The sequence below is a fragment of the Aquarana catesbeiana genome, linkage group LG02, assembly GCF_042186555.1.
Source record: "Aquarana catesbeiana isolate 2022-GZ linkage group LG02, ASM4218655v1, whole genome shotgun sequence".
NCBI classification, from domain to species: Eukaryota; Metazoa; Chordata; class Amphibia; order Anura; family Ranidae; genus Aquarana; species Aquarana catesbeiana.
In genome coordinates this window covers 813,351,428-813,369,214 of record NC_133325.1, presented here as the reverse complement: position 1 = coordinate 813,369,214, position 17,787 = coordinate 813,351,428, and the positions used below count along the sequence as shown (strand labels likewise).

Sequence of the window (17,787 nt, the reverse complement as noted above, 5' to 3'; positions counted from 1 at the left end):
GCTGCCTGGACTGACCTCATCTGGTTCTATGGACACTGGTCCTTGCTGCCTGGACTGACCTCATCTGGTTCTATGGACACTGGTCCTTGCTGCCTTGACTGACCTAACCTGGTTCTATGGACACTGGTCTTTGCTGCCTGGACTGACCTCATCTGGTTCTATGGACACTGGTCCTTGCTGCCTGGACTGACCTAACCTGGTTCTATGGACACTGGTCCTTGCTGCCTGGACTGACCTAACCTGGTTCTATGGACACTGGTCCTTGCTGCCTGGACTGACCTCATCTGGTTCTATGGACACTGGTCATTGCTGCCTGGACTGACCTCATCTGGTTCTATGGGCACTGGCCCTTGCTGCCTGGACTGACCTCATCTGGTTGTATGGACACTGGTCCTCGCTGCCTGGACTGACCTCATCTGGTTCTTTGAGCTTGGCCCTTGCTGGCTGAACTGACCTCATCTGGTTCTATGGGCACTGGCCCTTGCTGCCTGGACTGACCTCACCTGGTTTTATGAGCACTGGCCCTTGCTGCCTGGACTGACCTCACCTGGTTGTATGGAAACTGGTCCTTGCTGCCTGGACTGACCTCACCTGGTTGTATGGAAACTGGTCCTTGCTGCCTGGACTGACCTCACCTGGTTTTATGCGCACTGGTCCTTGCTCCCTGGACTGAATTTACCTGGTTCTATGGGCACTGGTCCTTTGCTGCCTGGACTGACTTCATCTGGTTCTATGGACACTGGTCCTTGCTGCCTGGACTGAATTCACCTGGTTCTATGGGCACTGGTCCTTTGCTGCCTGGACTGACTTCATCTGGTTCTATGGACACTGGTCCTTGCTGCCTGGACTGAATTCACCTGGTTCTATGGACACTGGTCCTTGCTGGCTGGACTGACCTCACCTGGTTCTATGGACACTGGTCCTTGCTGCCTGGACTGACTTTATCTGGTTCTATGGACACTGGTCCTTGCTGCCTGGACTGACTTTATCTGGTACTATGGACACTGGCCCTTGCTGCCTGGACTGACCTCATCTGGTTCTATGGACACTGGTCCTTGCTGCCTGGACTGACCTAACCTGGTTCTATGGACACTGGACCTTGCTGCCTGGACTGACCTAACCCGGTTCTATGGACACTGGTCCTTGCTGCCTGGACTGACCTCACCTGGTTCTATGGGCACTGGTCCTTGCTGCCTGGACTGACCTCATCTGGTTCTATGGACACTGGTCTTTGCTGCCTGGACTGACCTCATCTGGTTCTATGGGCACTGGTCATTGCTGCCTGGACTGAGCTCATCTGGTTCTATGGACACTGGTCTTTGCTGCCTGGACTGACCTCATCTGGTTCTATGGACACTGGTCCTTGCTGCCTGGACTGACTTCACCTGGTTCTATGGACACTGGTCCTTGCTGTCTGGACTGACCTCACCTGGTTCTATGGACACTGGTCCTTGCTGCCTGGACTGACTTTATCTGGTTCTATGGACACTGGTCCTTGCTGCCTGGACTGACGTCATCTGGTTCTATGAGTACTGGCCCTTGCTGCCTGGACTGACCTCATCTGGTTCTATGGACACTGGTCCTTGCTGCCTGGACTGACCTAACCTGGTTCTATGGACACTGGTCCTTGCTGCCTGGACTGACCTCATCTGGTTCTATGGACACTGGTCCTTGCTGCCTGGACTGACCTCATCTGGTTCTATGGACACTGGTCCTTGCTGCCTGGACTGACCTCATCTGGTTCTATGGACACTGGTCCTTGCTGCCTGGACTGACCTAACCTGGTTCTATGGACACTGGTCTTTGCTGCCTGGACTGACCTCATCTGGTTCTATGGACACTGATCCTTGCTGCCTGGACTGACCTAACCTGGTTCTATGGACACTGGTCCTTGCTGCCTGGACTGACCTCATCTGGTTCTTTGAGCTTGGCCCTTGCTGGCTGAACTGACCTCATCTGGTTCTATGGGCACTGGCCCTTGCTGCCTGCACTGACCTCACCTGGTTCTATGAGCACTGGCCCTTGCTGCCTGGACTGACCTCACCTGGTTGTATGGAAACTGGTCCTTCCTGCCTGGACTGACCTCACCTGGTTGTATGGAAACTGGTCCTTGCTGCCTGGACTGACCTCACCTGGTTTTATGCGCACTGGTCCTTGCTGCCTGGACTGAATTTACCTGGTTCTATGGGCACTGGTCCTTTGCTGCCTGGACTGACTTCATCTGGTTCTATGGACACTGGTCCTTGCGGCCTGGACTGAATTCACCTGGTTCTATGGACACTGGTCCTTGCTGTCTGGACTGACCTCACCTGGTTCTATGGACACTGGTCCTTGCTGCCTGGACTGAATTCACCTGGTTCTATGGACACTGGTCCTTGCTGTCTGGACTGACCTCATCTGGTTCTATGGACACTGGTCCTTGCTGGCTGGACTGACCTCACCTGGTTCTATGGAAACTGGTCCTTGCTGCCTGGACTGACTTTATCTGGTTCTATGGACACTGGTCCTTGCTGCCTGGACTGACTTTATCTGGTACTATGGACACTGGTCCTTGCTGCCTGGACTGACGTCATCTGGTTCTATGAGTACTGGCCCTTGCTGCCTGGACTGACCTCATCTGGTTCTATGGACACTGGTCCTTGCTGCCTGGACTGACCTAACCTGGTTCTATGGACACTGGACCTTGCTGCCTGGACTGACCTCATCTGGTTCTATGGGCACTGGTCATTGCTGCCTGGACTGAGCTCATCTGGTTCTATGGACACTGGTCTTTGCTGCCTGGACTGACCTCATCTGGTTCTATGGACACTGGTCCTTGCTGTCTGGACTGACCTCACCTGGTTCTATGGACACTGGTCCTTGCTGCCTGGACTGACTTTATCTGGTTCTATGGACACTGGTCCTTGCTGCCTGGACTGACTTTATCTGGTTCTATGGACACTGGTCCTTGCTGCCTGGACTGACATCATCTGGTTCTATGAGTACTGGCCCTTGCTGCCTGGACTGACCTCATCTGGTTCTATGGACACTGGTCCTTGCTGCCTGGACTGACCTAACCTGGTTCTATGGACACTGGTCCTTGCTGCCTGGACTGACCTCATCTGGTTCTATGGACACTGGTCCTTGCTGCCTGGACTGACCTCATCTGGTTCTATGGACACTGGTCCTTGCTGCCTGGACTGACCTCATCTGGTTCTATGGACACAGGTCCTTGCTGCCTGGACTGACCTAACCTGGTTCTATGGACACTGGTCCTTGCTGCCTGGACTGACCTCATCTGGTTCTATGGACACTGGTCATTGCTGCCTGGACTGACCTCATCTGGTTCTATGGGCACTGGCCCTTGCTGCCTGGACTGACCTCATCTGGTTGTATGGACACTGGTTCTCGCTGCCTGGACTGACCTCATCTGGTTCTTTGAGCTTGGCCCTTGCTGGCTGAACTGACCTCATCTGGTTCTATGGGCACTGGTCCTTGCTGCCTGGACTGACCTAACCTGGTTCTATGGACACTGGTCTTTGCTGCCTGGACTGACCTCATCTGGTTCTATGGACACTGGTCCTTGCTGCCTGGACTGACCTAACCTGGTTCTATGGACACTGGTCCTTGCTGCCTGGACTGACCTCATCTGGTTCTTTGAGCTTGGCCCTTGCTGGCTGAACTGACCTCATCTGGTTCTATGGGCACTGGCCCTTGCTGCCTGGACTGACCTCACCTGGTTCTATGAGCACTGGCCCTTGCTGCCTGGACTGACCTCACCTGGTTGTATGGAAACTGGTCCTTGCTGCCTGGACTGACCTCACCTGGTTGTATGGAAACTGGTCCTTGCTGCCTGGACTGACCTCACCTGGTTTTATGCGCACTGGTCCTTGCTGCCTGGACTGAATTTACCTGGTTCTATGGGCACTGGTCCTTTGCTGCCTGGACTGACTTCATCTGGTTCTATGGACACTGGTCCTTGCTGCCTGGACTGAATTCACCTGGTTCTATGGACACTGGTCCTTGCTGTCTGGACTGACCTCACCTGGTTCTATGGACACTGGTCCTTGCTGCCTGCACTGAATTCACCTGGTTCTATGGACACTGGTCCTTGCTGTCTGGACTGACCTCATCTGGTTCTATGGACACTGGTCCTTGCTGGCTGGACTGACCTCACCTGGTTCTATGGACACTGGTCCTTGCTGCCTGGACTGACTTTATCTGGTTCTATGGACACTGGTCCTTGCTGCCTGGACTGACTTTATCTGGTACTATGGACACTGGTCCTTGCTGCCTGGACTGACGTCATCTGGTTCTATGAGTACTGGCCCTTGCTGCCTGGACTGACCTCATCTGGTTCTATGGACACTGGTCCTTGCTGCCTGGACTGACCTAACCTGGTTCTATGGACACTGGACCTTGCTGCCTGGACTGACCTCATCTGGTTCTATGGGCACTGGTCATTGCTGCCTGGACTGAGCTCATCTGGTTCTATGGACACTGGTCTTTGCTGCCTGGACTGACCTCATCTGGTTCTATGGACACTGGTCCTTGCTGTCTGGACTGACCTCACCTGGTTCTATGGACACTGGTCCTTGCTGCCTGGACTGACTTTATCTGGTTCTATGGACACTGGTCCTTGCTGCCTGGACTGACTTTATCTGGTTCTATGGACACTGGTCCTTGCTGCCTGGACTGACGTCATCTGGTTCTATGAGTACTGGCCCTTGCTGCCTGGACTGACCTCATCTGGTTCTATGGACACTGGTCCTTGCTGCCTGGACTGACCTAACCTGGTTCTATGGACACTGGTCCTTGCTGCCTGGACTGACCTCATCTGGTTCTATGGACACTGGTCCTTGCTGCCTGGACTGACCTCACCTGGTTCTATGGACACTGGTCCTTGATGGCTGGACTGACCTCACCTGGTTCTATGGACACTGGTCCTTGCTACCTGGACTGACTTTATCTGGTACTATGGACACTGGTCCTTGCTGCCTGGACTGGCGTCATCTGGTTCTATGAGTACTGGCCCTTGCTGCCTGGACTGACCTCATCTGGTTCTATGGACACTGGTCCTTGCTGCCTGGACTGACCTCATCTGGTTTTATGGACACTGGTCCTTGCTGCCTGGACTGACCTAACCTGGTTCTATGGACACTGGTCTTTGCTGCCTGGACTGACCTCATCTGGTTCTATGGACACTGGTCCTTGCTGCCTGGACTGACCTAACCTGGTTCTATGGACACTGGTCCTTGCTGCCTGGACTGACCTAACCTGGTTCTATGGACACTGGTCCTTGCTGCCTGGACTGACCTCATCTGGTTCTATGGGCACTGGCCCTTGCTGCCTGGACTGACCTCACCTGGTTCTATGAGCACTGGCCCTTGCTGCCTGGACTGACCTCACCTGGTTGTATGGAAACTGGTCCTTGCTGCCTGGACTGACCTCACCTGGTTGTATGGAAACTGGTCCTTGCTGCCTGGACTGACCTCACCTGGTTTTATGCGCACTGGTCCTTGCTGCCTGGACTGAATTTACCTGGTTCTATGGGCACTGGTCCTTTGCTGCCTGGACTGACTTCATCTGGTTCTATGGACACTGGTCCTTGCTGCCTGGACTGAATTCACCTGGTTCTATGGACACTGGTCCTTGCTGTCTGGACTGACCTCACCTGGTTCTATGGACACTGGTCCTTGCTGCCTGGACTGAATTCACCTGGTTCTATGGACACTGGTCCTTGCTGTCTGGACTGACCTCATCTGGTTCTATGGACACTGGTCCTTGCTGCCTGGACTGACCTCACCTGGTTCTATGGGCACTGGTCCTTGCTGCCTGGACTGACCTCATCTGGTTCTATGGACACTGGTCTTTGCTGCCTGGACTGACCTCATCTGGTTCTATGGGCACTGGTCATTGCTGCCTGGACTGAGCTCATCTGGTTCTATGGACACTGGTCTTTGCTGCCTGGACTGACCTCATCTGGTTCTATGGACACTGGTCCTTGCTGCCTGGACTGACTTCACCTGGTTCTATGGACACTGGTCCTTGCTGTCTGGACTGACCTCACCTGGTTCTATGGACACTGGTCCTTGCTGCCTGGACTGACTTTATCTGGTTCTATGGACACTGGTCCTTGCTGCCTGGACTGACGTCATCTGGTTCTATGAGTACTGGCCCTTGCTGCCTGGACTGACCTCATCTGGTTCTATGGACACTGGTCCTTGCTGCCTGGACTGACCTAACCTGGTTCTATGGACACTGGTCCTTGCTGCCTGGACTGACCTCATCTGGTTCTATGGACACTGGTCCTTGCTGCCTGGACTGACCTCATCTGGTTCTATGGACACTGGTCCTTGCTGCCTGGACTGACCTCATCTGGTTCTATGGACACTGGTCCTTGCTGCCTGGACTGACCTAACCTGGTTCTATGGACACTGGTCTTTGCTGCCTGGACTGACCTCATCTGGTTCTATGGACACTGATCCTTGCTGCCTGGACTGACCTAACCTGGTTCTATGGACACTGGTCCTTGCTGCCTGGACTGACCTCATCTGGTTCTTTGAGCTTGGCCCTTGCTGGCTGAACTGACCTCATCTGGTTCTATGGGCACTGGCCCTTGCTGCCTGCACTGACCTCACCTGGTTCTATGAGCACTGGCCCTTGCTGCCTGGACTGACCTCACCTGGTTGTATGGAAACTGGTCCTTGCTGCCTGGACTGACCTCACCTGGTTGTATGGAAACTGGTCCTTGCTGCCTGGACTGACCTCACCTGGTTTTATGTGCACTGGTCCTTGCTGCCTGGACTGAATTTACCTGGTTCTATGGGCACTGGTCCTTTGCTGCCTGGACTGACTTCATCTGGTTCTATGGACACTGGTCCTTGCTGCCTGGACTGAATTCACCTGGTTCTATGGACACTGGTCCTTGCTGTCTGGACTGACCTCACCTGGTTCTATGGACACTGGTCCTTGCTGCCTGGACTGAATTCACCTGGTTCTATGGACACTGGTCCTTGCTGTCTGGACTGACCTCATCTGGTTCTATGGACACTGGTCCTTGCTGGCTGGACTGACCTCACCTGGTTCTATGGACACTGGTCCTTGCTGCCTGGACTGACTTTATCTGGTTCTATGGACACTGGTCCTTGCTGCCTGGACTGACTTTATCTGGTACTATGGACACTGGTCCTTGCTGCCTGGACTGACGTCATCTGGTTCTATGAGTACTGGCCCTTGCTGCCTGGACTGACCTCATCTGGTTCTATGGACACTGGTCCTTGCTGCCTGGACTGACCTAACCTGGTTCTATGGACACTGGACCTTGCTGCCTGGACTGACCTCATCTGGTTCTATGGGCACTGGTCATTGCTGCCTGGACTGAGCTCATCTGGTTCTATGGACACTGGTCTTTGCTGCCTGGACTGACCTCATCTGGTTCTATGGACACTGGTCCTTGCTGTCTGGACTGACCTCACCTGGTTCTATGGACACTGGTCCTTGCTGCCTGGACTGACTTTATCTGGTTCTATGGACACTGGTCCTTGCTGCCTGGACTGACTTTATCTGGTTCTATGGACACTGGTCCTTGCTGCCTGGACTGACATCATCTGGTTCTATGAGTACTGGCCCTTGCTGCCTCGACTGACCTCATCTGGTTCTATGGACACTGGTCCTTGCTGCCTGGACTGACCTAACCTGGTTCTATGAACACTGGTCCTTGCTGCCTGGACTGACCTCATCTGGTTCTATGGACACTGGTCCTTGCTGCCTGGACTGACCTCATCTGGTTCTATGGACACTGGTCCTTGCTGCCTGGACTGACCTCATCTGGTTCTATGGACACTGGTCCTTGCTGCCTGGACTGACCTAACCTGGTTCTATGGACACTGGTCCTTGCTGCCTGGACTGACCTCATCTGGTTCTATGGACACTGGTCATTGCTGCCTGGACTGACCTCATCTGGTTCTATGGGCACTGGCCCTTGCTGCCTGGACTGACCTCATCTGGTTGTATGGACACTGGTCTTTGCTGCCTGGACTGACCTCATCTGGTTCTATGGACACTGGTCCTTGCTGCCTGGACTGACCTAACCTGGTTCTATGGACACTGGTCCTTGCTGCCTGGACTGACCTAACCTGGTTCTATGGACACTGGTCCTTGCTGCCTGGACTGACCTCATCTGGTTCTATGGGCACTGGCCCTTGCTGCCTGGACTGACCTCACCTGGTTCTATGAGCACTGGCCCTTGCTGCCTGGACTGACCTCACCTGGTTGTATGGAAACTGGTCCTTGCTGCCTGGACTGACCTCACCTGGTTGTATGGAAACTGGTCCTTGCTGCCTGGACTGACCTCACCTGGTTTTATGCGCACTGGTCCTTGCTGCCTGGACTGAATTTACCTGGTTCTATGGGCACTGGTCCTTTGCTGCCTGGACTGACTTCATCTGGTTCTATGGACACTGGTCCTTGCTGCCTGGACTGAATTCACCTGGTTCTATGGACACTGGTCCTTGCTGTCTGGACTGACCTCACCTGGTTCTATGGACACTGGTCCTTGCTGCCTGGACTGAATTCACCTGGTTCTATGGACACTGGTCCTTGCTGTCTGGACTGACCTCATCTGGTTCTATGGACACTGGTCCTTGCTGCCTGGACTGACCTCACCTGGTTCTATGGGCACTGGTCCTTGCTGCCTGGACTGACCTCATCTGGTTCTATGGACACTGGTCTTTGCTGCCTGGACTGACCTCATCTGGTTCTATGGGCACTGGTCATTGCTGCCTGGACTGAGCTCATCTGGTTCTATGGACACTGGTCTTTGCTGCCTGGACTGACCTCATCTGGTTCTATGGACACTGGTCCTTGCTGCCTGGACTGACTTCACCTGGTTCTATGGACACTGGTCCTTGCTGTCTGGACTGACCTCACCTGGTTCTATGGACACTGGTCCTTGCTGCCTGGACTGACTTTATCTGGTTCTATGGACACTGGTCCTTGCTGCCTGGACTGACGTCATCTGGTTCTATGAGTACTGGCCCTTGCTGCCTGGACTGACCTCATCTGGTTCTATGGACACTGGTCCTTGCTGCCTGGACTGACCTAACCTGGTTCTATGGACACTGGTCCTTGCTGCCTGGACTGACCTCATCTGGTTCTATGGACACTGGTCCTTGCTGCCTGGACTGACCTCATCTGGTTCTATGGACACTGGTCCTTGCTGCCTGGACTGACCTCATCTGGTTCTATGGACACTGGTCCTTGCTGCCTGGACTGACCTAACCTGGTTCTATGGACACTGGTCTTTGCTGCCTGGACTGACCTCATCTGGTTCTATGGACACTGATCCTTGCTGCCTGGACTGACCTAACCTGGTTCTATGGACACTGGTCCTTGCTGCCTGGACTGACCTCATCTGGTTCTTTGAGCTTGGCCCTTGCTGGCTGAACTGACCTCATCTGGTTCTATGGGCACTGGCCCTTGCTGCCTGCACTGACCTCACCTGGTTCTATGAGCACTGGCCCTTGCTGCCTGGACTGACCTCACCTGGTTGTATGGAAACTGGTCCTTGCTGCCTGGACTGACCTCACCTGGTTGTATGGAAACTGGTCCTTGCTGCCTGGACTGACCTCACCTGGTTTTATGTGCACTGGTCCTTGCTGCCTGGACTGAATTTACCTGGTTCTATGGGCACTGGTCCTTTGCTGCCTGGACTGACTTCATCTGGTTCTATGGACACTGGTCCTTGCTGCCTGGACTGAATTCACCTGGTTCTATGGACACTGGTCCTTGCTGTCTGGACTGACCTCACCTGGTTCTATGGACACTGGTCCTTGCTGCCTGGACTGAATTCACCTGGTTCTATGGACACTGGTCCTTGCTGTCTGGACTGACCTCATCTGGTTCTATGGACACTGGTCCTTGCTGGCTGGACTGACCTCACCTGGTTCTATGGACACTGGTCCTTGCTGCCTGGACTGACTTTATCTGGTTCTATGGACACTGGTCCTTGCTGCCTGGACTGACTTTATCTGGTACTATGGACACTGGTCCTTGCTGCCTGGACTGACGTCATCTGGTTCTATGAGTACTGGCCCTTGCTGCCTGGACTGACCTCATCTGGTTCTATGGACACTGGTCCTTGCTGCCTGGACTGACCTAACCTGGTTCTATGGACACTGGACCTTGCTGCCTGGACTGACCTCATCTGGTTCTATGGGCACTGGTCATTGCTGCCTGGACTGAGCTCATCTGGTTCTATGGACACTGGTCTTTGCTGCCTGGACTGACCTCATCTGGTTCTATGGACACTGGTCCTTGCTGTCTGGACTGACCTCACCTGGTTCTATGGACACTGGTCCTTGCTGCCTGGACTGACTTTATCTGGTTCTATGGACACTGGTCCTTGCTGCCTGGACTGACTTTATCTGGTTCTATGGACACTGGTCCTTGCTGCCTGGACTGACATCATCTGGTTCTATGAGTACTGGCCCTTGCTGCCTCGACTGACCTCATCTGTTTCTATGGACACTGGTCCTTGCTGCCTGGACTGACCTAACCTGGTTCTATGAACACTGGTCCTTGCTGCCTGGACTGACCTCATCTGGTTCTATGGACACTGGTCCTTGCTGCCTGGACTGACCTCATCTGGTTCTATGGACACTGGTCCTTGCTGCCTGGACTGACCTCATCTGGTTCTATGGACACTGGTCCTTGCTGCCTGGACTGACCTAACCTGGTTCTATGGACACTGGTCCTTGCTGCCTGGACTGACCTCATCTGGTTCTATGGACACTGGTCATTGCTGCCTGGACTGACCTCATCTGGTTCTATGGGCACTGGCCCTTGCTGCCTGGACTGACCTCATCTGGTTGTATGGACACTGGTCCTCGCTGCCTGGACTGACCTCATCTGGTTCTTTGAGCTTGGCCCTTGCTGGCTGAACTGACCTCATCTGGTTCTATGGGCACTGGTCCTTGCTGCCTGGACTGACCTAACCTGGTTCTATGGACACTGGTCTTTGCTGCCTGGACTGACCTCATCTGGTTCTATGGACACTGGTCCTTGCTGCCTGGACTGACCTAACCTGGTTCTATGGACACTGGTCCTTGCTGCCTGGACTGACCTCATCTGGTTCTTTGAGCTTGGCCCTTGCTGGCTGAACTGACCTCATCTGGTTCTATGGGCACTGGCCCTTGCTGCCTGGACTGACCTCACCTGGTTCTATGAGCACTGGCCCTTGCTGCCTGGACTGACCTCACCTGGTTGTATGGAAACTGGTCCTTGCTGCCTGGACTGACCTCACCTGGTTGTATGGAAACTGGTCCTTGCTGCCTGGACTGACCTCACCTGGTTTTATGCGCACTGGTCCTTGCTGCCTGGACTGAATTTACCTGGTTCTATGGGCACTGGTCCTTTGCTGCCTGGACTGACTTCATCTGGTTCTATGGACACTGGTCCTTGCTGCCTGGACTGAATTCACCTGGTTCTATGGACACTGGTCCTTGCTGTCTGGACTGACCTCACCTGGTTCTATGGACACTGGTCCTTGCTGCCTGGACTGAATTCACCTGGTTCTATGGACACTGGTCCTTGCTGTCTGGACTGACCTCATCTGGTTCTATGGACACTGGTCCTTGCTGGCTGGACTGACCTCACCTGGTTCTATGGACACTGGTCCTTGCTGCCTGGACTGACTCTATCTGGTTCTATGGACACTGGTCCTTGCTGCCTGGACTGACTTTATCTGGTACTATGGACACTGGTCCTTGCTGCCTGGACTGACGTCATCTGGTTCTATGAGTACTGGCCCTTGCTGCCTGGACTGACCTCATCTGGTTCTATGGACACTGGTCCTTGCTGCCTGGACTGACCTAACCTGGTTCTATGGACACTGGACCTTGCTGCCTGGACTGACCTCATCTGGTTCTATGGGCACTGGTCATTGCTGCCTGGACTGAGCTCATCTGGTTCTATGGACACTGGTCTTTGCTGCCTGGACTGACCTCATCTGGTTCTATGGACACTGGTCCTTGCTGTCTGGACTGACCTCACCTGGTTCTATGGACACTGGTCCTTGCTGCCTGGACTGACTTTATCTGGTTCTATGGACACTGGTCCTTGCTGCCTGGACTGACTTTATCTGGTTCTATGGACACTGGTCCTTGCTGCCTGGACTGACGTCATCTGGTTCTATGAGTACTGGCCCTTGCTGCCTGGACTGACCTCATCTGGTTCTATGGACACTGGTCCTTGCTGCCTGGACTGACCTAACCTGGTTCTATGGACACTGGTCCTTGCTGCCTGGACTGACCTCATCTGGTTCTATGGACACTGGTCCTTGCTGCCTGGACTGACCTCACCTGGTTCTATGGACACTGGTCCTTGATGGCTGGACTGACCTCACCTGGTTCTATGGACACTGGTCCTTGCTGCCTGGACTGACTTTATCTGGTACTATGGACACTGGTCCTTGCTGCCTGGACTGACGTCATCTGGTTCTATGAGTACTGGCCCTTGCTGCCTGGACTGACCTCATCTGGTTCTATGGACACTGGTCCTTGCTGCCTGGACTGACCTCATCTGGTTTTATGGACACTGGTCCTTGCTGCCTGGACTGACCTAACCTGGTTCTATGGACACTGGTCTTTGCTGCCTGGACTGACCTCATCTGGTTCTATGGACACTGGTCCTTGCTGCCTGGACTGACCTAACCTGGTTCTATGGACACTGGTCCTTGCTGCCTGGACTGACCTAACCTGGTTCTATGGACACTGGTCCTTGCTGCCTGGACTGACCTCATCTGGTTCTATGGGCACTGGCCCTTGCTGCCTGGACTGACCTCACCTGGTTCTATGAGCACTGGCCCTTGCTGCCTGGACTGACCTCACCTGGTTGTATGGAAACTGGTCCTTGCTGCCTGGACTGACCTCACCTGGTTGTATGGAAACTGGTCCTTGCTGCCTGGACTGACCTCACCTGGTTTTATGCGCACTGGTCCTTGCTGCCTGGACTGAATTTACCTGGTTCTATGGGCACTGGTCCTTTGCTGCCTGGACTGACTTCATCTGGTTCTATGGACACTGGTCCTTGCTGCCTGGACTGAATTCACCTGGTTCTATGGACACTGGTCCTTGCTGTCTGGACTGACCTCACCTGGTTCTATGGACACTGGTCCTTGCTGCCTGGACTGAATTCACCTGGTTCTATGGACACTGGTCCTTGCTGTCTGGACTGACCTCATCTGGTTCTATGGACACTGGTCCTTGCTGCCTGGACTGACGTCATCTGGTTCTATGAGTACTGGCCCTTGCTGCCTGGACTGACTTTATCTGGTTCTATGGACACTGGTCCTTGCTGCCTGGACTGACTTTATCTGGTACTATGGACACTGGTCCTTGCTGCCTGGACTGACGTCATCTGGTTCTATGAGTACTGGCCCTTGCTGCCTGGACTGACCTCATCTGGTTCTATGGACACTGGTCCTTGCTGCCTGGACTGACCTAACCTGGTTCTATGGACACTGGACCTTGCTGCCTGGACTGACCTCATCTGGTTCTATGGGCACTGGTCATTGCTGCCTGGACTGAGCTCATCTGGTTCTATGGACACTGGTCTTTGCTGCCTGGACTGACCTCATCTGGTTCTATGGACACTGGTCCTTGCTGTCTGGACTGACCTCACCTGGTTCTATGGACACTGGTCCTTGCTGCCTGGACTGACTTTATCTGGTTCTATGGACACTGGTCCTTGCTGCCTGGACTGACTTTATCTGGTTCTATGGACACTGGTCCTTGCTGCCTGGACTGACGTCATCTGGTTCTTTGAGTACTGGCCCTTGCTGCCTGGACTGACCTCATCTGGTTCTATGGACACTGGTCCTTGCTGCCTGGACTGACCTAACCTGGTTCTATGGACACTGGTCCTTGCTGCCTGGACTGACCTCATCTGGTTCTATGGACACTGGTCCTTGCTGCCTGGACTGACCTCACCTGGTTCTATGGACACTGGTCCTTGCTGGCTGGACTGACCTCACCTGGTTCTATGGACACTGGTCCTTGCTGCCTGGACTGACTTTATCTGGTTCTATGGACACTGGTCCTTGCTGCCTGGACTGACTTTATCTGGTACTATGGACACTGGTCCTTGCTGCCTGGACTGACGTCATCTGGTTCTATGAGTACTGGCCCTTGCTGCCTGGACTGACCTCATCTGGTTCTATGGACACTGGTCCTTGCTGCCTGGACTGACCTCATCTGGTTTTATGGACACTGGTCCTTGCTGCCTGGACTGACCTAACCTGGTTCTATGGACACTGGTCTTTGCTGCCTGGACTGACCTCATCTGGTTCTATGGACACTGGTCCTTGCTGCCTGGACTGACCTCACCTGGTTCTATGGACACTGGTCCTTGCTGCCTGGACTGACCTAACCTGGTTCTATGGACACTGGTCCTTGCTGCCTGGACTGACCTCATCTGGTTCTATGGACACTGGTCCTTGCTGCCTGGACTGACCTCATCTGGTTCTATGGACACTGGTCCTTGCTGCCTGGACTGACCTAACCTGGTTCTATGGACACTGGTCTTTGCTGCCTGGACTGACCTCATCTGGTTCTATGGACACTGGTCCTTGCTGCCTGGACTGACCTAACCTGGTTCTATGGACACTGGTCCTTGCTGCCTGGACTGACCTCATCTGGTTCTATGGACACTGGTCATTGCTGCCTGGACTGACCTCATCTGGTTGTATGGACACTGGTCCTCGCTGCCTGGACTGACCTCATCTGGTTCTTTGAGCTTGGCCCTTGCTGGCTGAACTGACCTCATCTGGTTCTATGGGCACTGGCCCTTGCTGCCTGGACTGACCTCACCTGGTTCTATGAGCACTGGCCCTTGCTGCCTGGACTGACCTCACCTGGTTGTATGGAAACTGGTCCTTGCTGCCTGGACTGACCTCACCTGGTTGTATGGAAACTGGTCCTTGCTGCCTGGACTGACCTCACCTGGTTTTATGCGCACTGGTCCTTGCTGCCTGGACTGAATTTACTTGGTTCTATGGGCACTGGTCCTTTGCTGCCTGGACTGACTTCATCTGGTTCTATGGACACTGGTCCTTGCTGCCTGGACTGAATTCACCTGGTTCTATGGACACTGGTCCTTTGCTGCCTGGACTGACTTCATCTGGTTCTATGGACACTGGTCCTTGCTGCCTGGACTGAATTCACCTGGTTCTATGGACACTGGTCCTTGCTGTCTGGACTGACCTCACCTGGTTCTATGGACACTGGTCCTTGCTGCGTGGACTGACCTCACCTGGTTCTATGGACACTGGTCCTTGCTGCCTGGACTGACTTTATCTGGTTCTATGGACACTGGTCCTTGCTGCCTGGACTGACTTTATCTGGTACTATGGACACTGGTCCTTGCTGCCTGGACTGACGTCATCTGGTTCTATGAGTACTGGCCCTTGCTGCCTGGACTGACCTCATCTGGTTCTATGGACACTGGTCCTTGCTGCCTGGACTGACCTAACCTGGTTCTATGGACACTGGACCTTGCTGCCTGGACTGACCTAACCCGGTTCTATGGACACTGGTCCTTGCTGCCTGGACTGACCTCACCTGGTTCTATGGGCACTGGTCCTTGCTGCCTGGACTGACCTCATCTGGTTCTATGGACACTGGTCTTTGCTGCCTGGACTGACCTCATCTGGTTCTATGGGCACTGGTCATTGCTGCCTGGACTGAGCTCATCTGGTTCTATGGACACTGGTCTTTGCTGCCTGGACTGACCTCATCTGGTTCTATGGACACTGGTCCTTGCTGCCTGGACTGACTTCACCTGGTTCTATGGACACTGGTCCTTGCTGTCTGGACTGACCTCACCTGGTTCTATGGACACTGGTCCTTGCTGCCTGGATTGACTTTATCTGGTTCTATGGACACTGGTCCTTGCTGCCTGGACTGACGTCATCTGGTTCTATGAGTACTGGCCCTTGCTGCCTGGACTGACCTCATCTGGTTCTATGGACACTGGTCCTTGCTGCCTGGACTTACCTAACCTGGTTCTATGGACACTGGTCCTTGCTGCCTGGACTGACCTCATCTGGTTCTATGGACACTGGTCCTTGCTGCCTGGACTGACCTCATCTGGTTCTATGGACACTGGTCCTTGCTGCCTGGACTGACCTCATCTGGTTCTATGGACACTGGTCATTGCTGCCTGGACTGACCTAACCTGGTTCTATGGACACTGGTCTTTGCTGCCTGGACTGACCTCATCTGGTTCTATGGACACTGGTCCTTGCTGCCTGGACTGACCTAACCTGGTTCTATGGACACTGGTCCTTGCTGCCTGGACTGACCTCATCTGGTTCTTTGAGCTTGGCCCTTGCTGGCTGAACTGACCTCATCTGGTTCTATGGGCACTGGCCCTTGCTGCCTGGACTGACCTCACCTGGTTCTATGAGCACTGGCCCTTGCTGCCTGGACTGACCTCACCTGGTTGTATGGAAACTGGTCCTTGCTGCCTGGACTGACCTCACCTGGTTTTATGCGCACTGGTGCTTGCTGCCTGGACTGAATTTACCTGGTTCTATGGGCACTGGTCCTTTGCTGCCTGGACTGACTTCATCTGGTTCTATGGACACTGGTCCTTGCTGCCTGGACTGAATTCACCTGGTTCTATGGACACTGGTCCTTGCTGCCTGGACTGAATTCACCTGGTTCTATGGACACTGGTCCTTGCTGTCTGGACTGACCTCATCTGGTTCTATGGACACTGGTCCTTGCTGGCTGGACTGACCTCACCTGGTTCTATGGACACTGGTCCTTGTTGCCTGGACTGACTTTATCTGGTTCTATGGACACTGGTCCTTGCTGCCTGGACTGACGTCATCTGGTTCTATGAGTACTGGCCCTTGCTGCCTGGACTGACCTCATCTGGTTCTATGGACACTGGTCCTTGCTGCCTGGACTGACCTAACCTGGTTCTATGGACACTGGACCTTGCTGCCTGGACTGACCTTATCTGGTTCTATGGGCACTGGTCCTTGCTGCCTGGACTGACCTAACCTGGTTCTATGGACACTGGTCCTTGCTGCCTGGACTGACCTCATCTGGTTCTATGGACACTGGTCCTTGCTGCCTGGACTGACCTCATCTGGTTCTATGGACACTGGTCCTTGCTGCCTGGATTGAACTTCTGCTCCTTTACTAGCTGAGTCTGAAGGTTGTGACTGTAGGTTCCCATTTCTTGCAACATTCCTAATACTTTCCTATTGGTCCTTTAATGTGGTGGGAGGTCCTAATGACCGATGGGGAGACCCCTCTGACCTGAGATTACAGAATGGCCATTCCTCATACAGCGCTGTTTTTGTCAATAGTAACATTGTATCATTTATTATGTATCACTTTGGGGGAGATTTATTACAACTGGAGAGTGCAGAATGTGGGGCAGATGAGCATCGCAGCCAATCAGCTTCTTCAATGAAGCTTTGACAATAAAACCTGGAAGCTGATTGGTTTCTATGGAGGGCTGCACCAGTCTGTACTCTCCAGTCTTAGTAAATCCCCCCCATTGTGTCCCCCTTTATACTTCCCCTCAGTATCAGGATTACAGCCAATGATGGCGGCATATGAAGAAAATAACAAGATCCTGGCTGACGGCACCCCCACCCCCCATCCACCCCCCCCCCCCCGTCCTCCCCCCAGAAGTGTGACTCACCAATCAGGAGCCTCCGCACATCACCAAGGAATCCCGTTACCTGACTCATCCACTGGAGGGCGCTCTGATTAATAGAGACGTTGT

At 53.8% G+C, this 17,787-nt stretch overlaps 1 protein-coding gene across 1 annotated transcript in view; it reads right to left on the bottom strand.

The window, feature by feature from the left end:
• The window catches only part of HSF2BP (heat shock transcription factor 2 binding protein), a 59,257-nt gene that overhangs the window by 12,411 nt on the left and 29,059 nt on the right, over nt 1–17,787 (bottom strand). The window contains exon 6 of the mRNA XM_073617624.1: nt 17,704–17,787. This exon is cut by the window's right edge and continues 20 nt beyond it. Coding sequence (XP_073473725.1) covers nt 17,704–17,787 — 84 coding nt within the window. The remainder of the gene's footprint in view (nt 1–17,703) is intronic.